The sequence below is a fragment of the Ranitomeya variabilis genome, chromosome 2 (assembly GCF_051348905.1).
Source record: "Ranitomeya variabilis isolate aRanVar5 chromosome 2, aRanVar5.hap1, whole genome shotgun sequence".
NCBI lineage: Eukaryota > Metazoa > Chordata > Amphibia > Anura > Dendrobatidae > Ranitomeya > Ranitomeya variabilis.
Genome location: NC_135233.1, coordinates 1,001,212,745 through 1,001,223,964, shown reverse-complemented (window position 1 = coordinate 1,001,223,964; position 11,220 = coordinate 1,001,212,745). Strand labels below are relative to the sequence as shown.

The following is an 11,220-nucleotide window of genomic DNA, read 5'->3' as shown; positions in this document are numbered from 1 at the left end:
TGCTCCAAACTTGCCACCGTTTAGTTAAAAGGCTGCAAAGAAAAGCAGCCACAAACCATGGGCAGCCACCAATCCACAGGCAGCTACCAATCCACAGGCAACCACCAAACCATGGACAGCCACCGATCGACAGGTACCCAGCAAACCACGGGCAGCCGCCAAACTGCGGGCAGCCACCAAACCATGGGTAGCCACCAAACTATGGGCAGCCACAAACCATGGGCAGCCACCAAACCATTGGGCAGCCACCAATCCACGGGTAGCCACCAAACTATGGGCAGCCACCAAACCATGGGCCTCTACCAATCCACGGGCAGCAAACCACGGACAGCCACAAACCATGGACAGACACCAACCCACGGGCAGCCACCAATCCACGAGCAGACACCAAACCACGGGCAGCAAAAATCAGAGCCTGGCTGCAGGATTGCTTCCAGGTATAGTCTTCTCTGAAACACTCCAGCATTGCAGGAAGAATATCGTTTCCAAAGCTGTGCGGGGAGTCCCGGCGAGGACTGTAGGGAGCGATGAGGCTGATCCGCTGCGGCCCCAGCCGCCTCTCACCACACGGCCCCAGGTGACTGACAGGCCTCTCCTTTATGTACAGTCTGAGGCATTGTGGTCAGACATCCTGCAGTCAGACTCGGAGTCGTGCTGCCCGTTGATCCGGCAGCATTAATTGTCTCACAAGTTCCCTTTAAAGATGAAAAATAAAGGCCATTTTTGAATTTAACCAAAATTCATGAACCAAATAAAGAATATATACAAAAAAAAATTCATGAACCACGTGCGCCATTTTGAAGAATTTGGTGCAAAATGGCAATTGGCAATGAATACCGTAAAATAAACAAGAAAAGTGACTTAAAACCCACAAATGATGACTCAGGGCCACAGATTCTGTCCAGGTGTGACTTCTACATAGAATGGACAGACACCACCACGCCGCCGTGCCGGACCCGGCCCTCCCAAGCCGGACCTGGCCCTCCCAATGGCGGGTGTGGTGCCACTTCTGCACCATCTCACTGTGCACAGGGCAGAAGGAGCACGGCCTCAGATACAAGAAAAATGGCTGTTGTCCATAGCAACCAATCAGGTCACAGCATGTATTTTTCTGTGGTTACACCATGAAAGCTCTCATCTGATTGGTTGCTATTTGCTTAGCCTACTTGTGGCTACCATGTAGTATAATAACACTGCGCCCATTGCGTGTCGTACAGAGCGACCATTCCCCACCTGCTCTCCGCCCGCCGCCCCCGTTATTGGCCGCGCCCGCCCCTCAGCGCCCCTCCCTTCCCCGCTCTCCATCCTGTCAGTCAGCGGGTTGTTATGGTAACAGGAGCCGGCTGGTTGCAGCTCAGCGATCGCAGCATCCAGAGCCGGGAGCGGGTACCACAAGCCGCGGACACTTCCCGGAGAGCAGCGGAACCAGCAGCCGCCCGTCCCCATGCCTCCTCCGTGCTCTCCCGCTCGTCTCCCCCAGCTGTTCTTTCTTCTTGTCTCCGGTCTTCTCCTGGTCTCTTCGGATCTCCCCGGGGAGCCGTGCGGGGGAGAAGCGTGCGACACTCAGGTAATGGTCGTGCGATAGCTGGAGGGATAGAGAGTCCGGTGTGACTGCATGTAACATGGACGAGACCGCCCCACTAATAGAGCCACAGTGTGGGGAAACACGGGACACGGGGGAGAGCGTCATGTCTGCAGGACAATGTGACAACATGTGAGCGACGGCGGCGACCTGTGTGTCCCAGTGTCTGTAACCCCCCATCTCTCTCTATCCCATATCTACTATCTATCTATTATCTATCTATTATCATCTATCTATCATCTATCTATTATCATCTATCGTTCTATCATTTATCCATTCATATCACCTACCCATTCATCTCAAGTCTATCTTATCACTCTATCCGTCCATTTGTACATCCCTTTGTCTTTATCTATCTATCTATCTATCTATCTATCTATCTATCTATTATCTTTTGGCTTGAGAAAGGCTCAGTGTGAGCCGAAACATCTCCTGCCATGTGGGTCTAAATAAAAAAAAAACACCCTTTTTCATCTTTGAAATGGAGTGCTGCCTTCCTTTTTTCTATCTATCTATCTATCTATCTATCTATCTATCTATCTATCTATCTATCTATCTATGTTCTATCTATTATCTATCGTTCTATCTATCTATGTATCTATCCCATATCTATCTATCTATCTATCTATCTATCTATCTATCTATCTATCTATCTATCTATCCTATATCTATCTATCCCATATCTATTATCTATGTACTGTATCTATAGATCTATCTATCCTCTATCTATCTATCTATCTATCTATCTATCTATCTATCTATCTATCTATCTATCTATCTATCCCATATCTATCTATCTATCTATCTATCTATCTATCTATCTATCTATCCCATATCTATCTATCTATCTATCTATCTATCTATCTATCTATCTATCTATCCCATATCTATCTATCTATCTATCTATCTATCTATCTATCCCATATCTATTATCTATCTATCTACTGTATCTATAGATCTATCTATCCTATATCTATCTATCTATCTATCCTATATCTATCTATCTCTCTATCCCATATCTATCTATCTATCTATCTATCTATCTATCTATCTATCTATCTATCTATCTATCTATCTCATATCTATGCCATATCTGTCTATATTAATCTATGATAAATAGAAAGTGAGTACACCTCTGCCGTTCTCTGTGTCGATCACATGGTTTCTATAGGTTGAAGTTGTGACATTGTGTATAATCTATGACATTCAGATGATGATACTTCTCTTCCATTGGGGCTGCTGATATTTTCGGTGTAGATGACGTGTACGTCGCCTTAGATCCTCTGTATGTTTATTACAGTCTCTGTATATATATTTTGTGTATAGGGCTGTACGGGTTAACATTTCGGCTGGGAGATTGTGTCTTTGTTGCTCATGACTTTCTATCCATGGAGACAGGCTGTAAGGATTTGTATTGATCTGTAATCTGATATATTGGGATGTATATATATATATGTGGGCTGATGTCACCGTGCAGGTTGCAGTCTCATTTTGCTGAGGTGCGTGTTGAGTCAGCGCTGTTGTCGTTTTGCATGGTTAATAATGCATTGTTTGCACTGGGTTCTGTGCCAAGGCTGAAAATACCAGTCACAATAACAGATATTTCGTCACGTGGGTTAGATGTGTGAATGAATGGCTTAGTCATACACCTGTGATTGAATCGCTCCAACTACATCACAGGTCACGTGTCGTTGTTAGCGCCACGGATTATTTTAATGGAATTATATAGGTCATTAGATTATATCATCATTCAGCCAAGGAGACCTGAGTAATGGTTTTCTGCTACAATCAAGTCAATGGGATTTTATATATAGGAGGATGAAGCTTCCTTCCATTATCAGAGGCTAGAAAGCTCAGTCACGGCTCACACAGTATTAGGAGATTGACATGGGGGTTATGTTGGATCCTTACAGCATGCCATAAGATGAGAAATAGTATATGGCGTGCCATCATACAGTAACCATATGTAACATGGAGGAGGTACCTGCTGCAATTATTGCCAGCTACTGGGATCAAACCTAAAGGGTCCCCTGCCTTCACTTTCAGTGAGGGGTAAACATGTGCCCTGCTCTCCCATCCCTGGATGAAAAATAGGCAGGGGAGGATGAGAAATAAGCTGGGGAGGGAGCTATTGTGATGCTTGTATGGATGCCCCTGGTGCACAACATTAAGATAACATCCGAGTTATTGGTATTGACATACATATAAAAGAAGGGGCTCCACAAGAAGGATCAGATCGGTGCTGGGTATTTAAATGATCCTTGTGCTTTTAGACTTAATCTCATTTAATAGATAGTTAACAAATAGACAATCTGCAAATCAGTTTATTTAAAGTGCATGTTACCTTACCCCTCCCACACACAAAACTTTTCAAAATGCCGGCGTCTCTCTTTTATAAAGCTTGATGTTCAATGAGTGTTGTCAGGTTTAATCCCAGAAGGAGTACAGGAAGGTGTGAGGGTAGAGGGGAGCAGAGGGACAAAGACTTTGCTTATGGCAGGCATACCAGAGATGTGGGCCCTTAGTAAGGACAGGAGCAATGCATGCTGTGAAGTGATAGGAAAGGAAGTTCCAGCACATACAGTGCTAACAGAATGCTCATAAAGTGTTAATGTTAAGATACAGTTTATGAGTATCAGGAAAGTTCCTGGACTGATAAATGCCCCAAAAGCAGTTTTACCTTGTGGAGATGATGGCAGGAAGTCCTTGCATTTCTGCAAGTTTTGATTAAAAGGTCAAGTAATGCTTTAAATATCTGCTTTTACTTTGTTCCTTATTTTCAGTGCGATTGTCCACACATTATCCAGTAACCAGTATTTAATACTCAGGTTTAAGAGTACATAAGGCTCATGCAGACTGAGGACTGACATTCATGCTCCTATAGGGAACACATTGTTATATTTTGAACCTTCCGAAATGTTCTTATAGTACAAAATGTCAATGCAAAGTACATGATAAAATGACTCCATTTGGTAATGACTCAGATATGCCAGTAGAAGACCATTTTCTGAAGCAATGATCCCGGCGATAAAGTGATGCATTTAGCCCTCCGCCAGGAGGAGGAAAGTCATGGCTCTAGTGCCAACTATTGGTGTTGGCTACCCTATAGGTGACTGTTCCATCACATAGCATATCCTGAAATGGGGCAGGGATCCTTACACTGCTGTCTGCTGATGGGCGATCTTAGTTTAGCTAAAATAATAAACCACGTGGCATGTAAAGGGTCAAACACTGGCCTATAAGGTAGCAGTCCCGATGGGTGACACATAGAGTCCACTTTCCTTCACCAGAGGAATGCTAATTTGCATAGATTCGGATTTCTCCACACCGGGTTTGATGTAGTATAGCTGTAGAAATCAAGGATCTCTGCTCTTAAGTTTTTGGTCACTCTCTTGGAAACCAAAGAATGTTATTGAAGCGGAGGCCATTGCCCATGAGAGATGGCTAATCCTGAGGAATACTGCTAGAAACTGATGTCTGGTTGAGCATCATGTTTGTAGCAGGTTATAACAGCCAAAGGGGCTTTACAAATGACTACAGACACTAGTCTGAGACTGCTCTAGTCAGTAAAAGAGTCATTTTGTGTTGAACTATTTACATCATCTGTTTGACTGTTTTTCTTGCAAACAGCAGAATGTTTGTAAATTGGTGAATAAACCTAATTTTCATTAAAGGGAACCTATCACCCCGTTTTTTTCGGTATGAGATAAAAATACTGTTAAATATGGCCTGAGCTGTGCATTACAATAGTGTAGTTTGTGGACCCCGATTCCCCACCTATGCTGCCGAAATACGTTACCAAAGTAGTCATTTTCGCCTGTCAATCAGGCTGGTCAGGTCGGATGGGCGTGGCTTCTTCCCCCAGATATTGCGTAGTTTTCCGTTGGTGGCGTAGTGGTGTGCGCATGTCCAAGGTCCCCAATCCTGCACGGGGGGGTGAAAATAGCAGCGATGTCCGTTATTCCATTGGTGGTCGGTGGGCGCGGCCATCTTCCTTTGGCCGCGCGTGCGCAGAAGCGGCGCTCTGCTGTTCGCGGCTTCAGGAAAATGGCCGCCGCGATCTCCATCTGCGCACGCGCGGCATCCCGCGGCCATTTTCCTGAAGCCGCGGCCAGCAGAGCGCCGCTTCTGCGCACGCGCGGCCAAAGGAAGATGGCCGCGCCCACCGACCACCAATGGAATAACGGACATCGCTGCTATTTTCACCCCCCCGTGCAGGATTGGGGACCTTGGACATGCGCACACCACTACGCCACCAACGGAAAACTACGCAATATCTGGGGGAAGAAGCCACGCCCATCCGACCTGACCAGCCTGATTGACAGGCGAAAATGACTACTTTGGTAACGTATTTCGGCAGCATAGGTGGGGAATCGGGGTCCACAAACTACACTATTGTAATGCACAGCTCAGGCCATATTTAACAGTATTTTTATCTCATACCGAAAAAAACGGGGTGATAGGTTCCCTTTAAGGTTTAAATAATTTAGATTTCAGCCGTACATAAAGTGAACTCATTGATAACTACATTCATGCTAAATGCACTTGGGCTCATTATACTGTATGGAGCATTATATGGGGCCCCTTATGCTTCAGCCCCTTATTCTGTATGGAGCAATACTGTATATGGGCCCATTATTCTGTATGGAGCGTTATATGGAGCACATTAGTCTGTATGGAGCATTATATGAGGCCAATATGCTGTATAGAGCATGATATGGTCCCCATTATATTGTATGGAGCATTATATGGGGCCCCATTATACTGTATGGAGCATTATACAGAGTCCATTATACTGTATGAATCAATCAATCAATATGTGGGGCCTATTGTTCTGTATGGAGCAATATAAGGTGCCCATTATTCTGAATGGAGCAATATACGAGGCCCATTATTCTGTATGGAGAAATATATGGGTTCCATTATACTGTATGGAATAATATATGGGGCCCATAATACTGTATGTAATAATATATAGGGCCAATAATACTGTATGGAGCTATATATGGGGTCCATTATACTGTATGGAGCAATATATAGGGCCCATAATAATAATAATAATAATCTTTATTTATATAGCGCCAACATATTCCGCAGCGCTTTACAGTTTAACAGTTTCAAACACAACAGTCATAGGTAACAACGTTAACAATACAGTAATAAAGCAAAAATAAGACAAAATAAGACGACCCTGCTCGTGAGAGCTTACAATCTACAATGAGGTGGGGAGATACAAAGCACAGGTGTGTATTTACAATGGTGTACTTACAGTGATGGTCCAGCCATCTTCAGGGGGTCGGGGGTAGATGGAAGTAGTGAATGGGTTACACACGCACAAAAACATAAAATGAGTTTGATTAGGGAACGTGATAGGCCGCTCTGAACAAATGTGTTTTGAGCGAGCGCCTAAAGCTATGCAAGTTGTGGATAGTCCTAATGTCTTGGGGTAGAGCATTCCAGAGGATTGGCGCAGCACGGGAGAAGTCTTGGAGTCGGGAGTGGGAGGTACGGATTAGTGCAGAGGTTAGTCGAAAGTCATTTGCAGAGCGCAGAGGTCGGTTAGGCCGATAGACAGAAATGAGGGAGGAGATGTAAGGGGGTGCCGCACTATGGAGAGCTTTGTGGGTGAGAACAAGTACTTTGAATTGTATCCTGTAATGAATAGGCAGACAGTGTAACGACTGGCGAAGAGCGGACACGTCCGAGTAACGATTAGCCAGATGGACGACCCTGGCTGCTGCATTAAGGATAGACTGGAGAGGGGAAAGTCGAGTGAGGGGGAGGCCAATTAATAGAGCGTTACAGTAGTCCAGACGGGAGTGTGTTATGACCCCAATGGCAGAGGGTCTCAGAAGTAAATACCAAGTCTGCAAACACAAAAAACCAGCTCGTAGGGCAGTGGTAACTGGGCTGACCATATATCTAATCCTAGCACCACAAATAGCAGCAGCCGGGGAACGTGCCTACGTTGGTTCTAGACGTCTCGCGCCAGCCGGAGAACTAACTAACCCTAGAAGGGAAAAGATAGACCTTTCTTGCCTCCAGAGAAAAGACCCCAAAAGTTGGATACAAGCCCCCAACAAATAATAACGGTGAGGTAAGAAGAAAAGACAAACGTAAGAATGAACTAGGTATTTAGCAAAGAGAGGCCCACTGACTAATAGCAGAATATAGTAAGATGACTTATACGGTCAGCAAAAACCCTATCAAAATTTCCACGCTGGATATTCAAGAACCCCCGAACCGTCTAACGGCCCGGGGGGAGAATACTAGCCCCCTAGAGCTTCCAGCAAAATCAGGAATCACATTTAGTACAAGCTGGACAAAAAATAAGAGCAATGCAAATAACCAAAAAACAAGGAAGCAGGACTTAGCTTAATTTTGCAAGAACCAGGACCAGCAGACAGGAGCAAACAAAAAGGACTGATTACAACGATGCCAGGCACCAGACTGAGAATTCAGGAAGTTCATATAGCAACACCCCTGGACTAACGACCCAGGTGGGTGCCAAACTGAGGAAAGACAATCCCAGAGTCATATCACTAGTGACCACAAGAGGGAGCCAAAAAAGTCTAATTCACAACAGGAGTGTATTAGGGCGACAGTGAGAGTTTTTGTTGTCTCCATGGTGAGAAAAGGGCGGATTCTAGAGATGTTCTTTAGGTGTAAGCGGCACGAGCGGGCAAGACATTGTATGTGGGAGGTGAAGGAGAGATCGGAGTCAAACATAACACCCAGACAGCGTGCCTGCTGCCGGGGTGTTATGATGGTGCCACCCACGGAGAGGGAAATGTCAGATTTAGGGAGGTTAGTAGAAGGCGGGAGCAGAAGAAGTTCAGTTTTGGAGAGGTTGAGTTTCAGATAGAGAGCAGACATGATGTTGGAGACTGCAGACAGACAGTCAGTGGCGTTCTGTAGTACAGCAGGGGTAAGGTCAGGGGATGACGTGTATAGTTGTGTGTCATCAGCATAAAGATGGTACTGAAAACCAAATCTGCTGATGGTCTGTCCAATTGGGGCCGTGTAGAGGGAGAAGAGAAGGGGGCCAAGGACTGAGCCCTGGGGTACCCCGACAGTGAGAGGAAGAGGAGATGAAGTGGAGCCGGAGAACAGAACACTGAAGGAGCGTTCAGAAAGATAGGAGGAGAACCAGGAGAGAGCAGTGTCCTTAATGCCTAGTGACAGGAGCCTAGGGAGTAGGAGAGGGTGGTCAACAGTGTCGAAAGCTGCAGAAAGATCGAGGAGAATGAGCAGAGAGTGGTCACCGTTACATTTTGCTGTCAGAAGGTCATTGGTCACCTTAATGAGTGCAGTTTCTGTCGAATGTAGGGCGCGGAAACCAGACTGTGAAGGGTCTAGAAGGGAATGGGTGGAGAGGTAACGGGTAAGGCGGGAGTAGACTAGGTGCTCCAGGAGTTTTGAGATGAAGGGGAGATTGGAGACTGGTCTGTAGTTATTTGTGCATGATGGGTCAAGGGTGGGTTTTTTTAGTAATGGAGTAATGATAGAGTGTTTGAAGGAGGAGGGAAAAATGCCAGAGGTAAGGGAGAGATTAAAAATTGTAGTTAGGTGAGTTGTGACGACTGGAGAGAGAGACTGGAGGAGGTGTGAGGGAATGGGGTCGGTGGTGCATGTAGTCGGACGAGAAGAGGAGAGGAGCTTGGAGACTTCTTCTTCTGTGATGGGATCGAATGTGGAGAGTGAGCCAGGGGAGATGCAGGGAGGGATGGGAGTCATTGCACTTGGTGTCTGGGAGCGGATTTCCTGACAGATATTGTCTATTTTCTCTATAATACTGAATGGAGCAATATATGGGGCCAATAATACTGTACGGAGCAGTATATGGGGCCCATATACTGTATGGAGGACTATATTGTCGGATCTAAAATGAAAACTCTTGAATTCCCTGAGGACACGCACTGTGTGCTGCGAGGATTTGCCGATTTCTGAGCTATTGTAAAATGTACAACAGATATCACTCATGTAATGTAAGAAGTAAGCAAAATCTTTGGCATTGTACTATACCTATATCTATGCATCATGAATCGTGGTATGTGTTAAAGGGGCCACTGAGACTTTTTCACCCGGTGCCCACGAAAACCTGGAGCCGGCCCTGGCAACAGTGGAGTACATGGCTATACATCAAGGAACGACTAGAAAGACAACGTCATCATATGCTACGGTAACAATATAAAGCAACGAGTAATGGGGACAGAATACAATAGAAAAATGCAAAAATAGAAAAAAGGAAGAGAGAGATGGTTCAAGAATAAGAGGTGGTAGTGGCCTGTAACATAGCCTTCTAAAACCAAGGCCTGTGTTGTGAATTGCGGATGAACGCATGTGATGTTTGGCGACTACATTTAAGTAAATTTACTGCGAGTATCTGGAAGAATAAAGGATCCCTTTTTTTTTTTTTTAATTAAAGATCCATCCAGTCTGGATTTTAGTCAGTGAAATGGGACAAAGGGTTTCATCCACCGTCTACTTAGCGCAGAAAATATATAGTGTGTTGCAATTTCATTGTGGAGGAGTGTAGATGCATTATTTCTCCAAGCTGTTGGTGCATCTGGATCCACTGCATGAGGAGAAGAGCAGCACCTGTATATTGAACTACTTTACCCAAAACCACAACCCCTCACCTCCCAAAAAAAGTGCGTTTGCTGTCATTTAGGCTCAGAAAATGCGACCAACAATTGACATTGCACTTTTTTTTAACTCAAAAACTCACAGAGAAAATGCCATATGCACTATCGGCCCGCCACACAAGGGTTACAGATGGTTTTCGTCTCTCGACCTGCTCTACCGTATAGCCCTAGCCTAAATGGCCTCAATTATTGTTAAGAGGTAGAAAAATTCAATGGGATTTGCAAGTGATCAACATAAAACTTGAATAGTCCTTAGGAGGTAAAGGAAGTTTTCTAAAATGTTCTGCTAAGTCAGTGGAAATAGCTGAAAGTGAAATATCCTGATAATAATGACCTTCATAGTGATCTCTCACTGATTTCTCTGCATTTTGTATAATATTGAACAGATTTGTTTTATTATTCAATTAAAGACAGATTGTGGCACTTCAGACACGTATTTATTACTCTTATCACTAAACTTATTTACTCATAAATCATGGTCTCTTTGGAGCAAACTCTAGATACAACCTTTATTGTTCTGGCTTCCCACAAGTGTTTTTTTGCAAGTACAGTACATTTTTTATTTTGATTATTGCTTTTCATTCCATTTTCATCAATTTTTTTGATCACCGTATGTCCATTTTTACCAACAGCAGGGGTTTTTCATGGACCTATTAGCTTGAACGGGCAATTTTGGTCCTCAAATTGGATCGAAGTTAGGCATGCCTTTTGTTATTGCGGACAATTGGTTTACAGGAAAAAGGACACAAGAACAGCACCCTAGACTATAATGGGTACATAGCAAGAACTGGATGTGTAAACCCATATTCAAAGTAACCAAATTACCGAAATACATAATCCTATACTTACCACTAAATCATATAAAATAAAAATACAAAATCCATTGAAAAACACATAAAACCCAATAAAAGGAAAAAAGGGCAGTGTGGTCAGATGTATAAACAGCATGAAAAAGCACAAAAATGCCAGACAATATAGCAAATCAATGAG

General features: G+C 44.3%; 1 protein-coding gene across 2 annotated transcripts in view; it reads left to right on the top strand.

Annotated features, from left to right (window-relative positions):
- The first annotated feature begins 1,195 nt into the window (after positions 1-1,195).
- Positions 1,196-11,220, top strand: part of DNER (delta/notch like EGF repeat containing) — a 332,161-nt gene continuing 322,136 nt past the window's right edge. The window contains exon 1 of one of the 2 annotated variants that reach the window (XM_077291174.1): positions 1,196-1,567. In XM_077291174.1, the coding sequence (XP_077147289.1) occupies positions 1,445-1,567 (123 nt within the window). In that variant the 5' untranslated portion in view covers positions 1,196-1,444. The remainder of the gene's footprint in view (positions 1,568-11,220) is intronic. The other variant, XM_077291175.1, reaches the window with a different exon arrangement.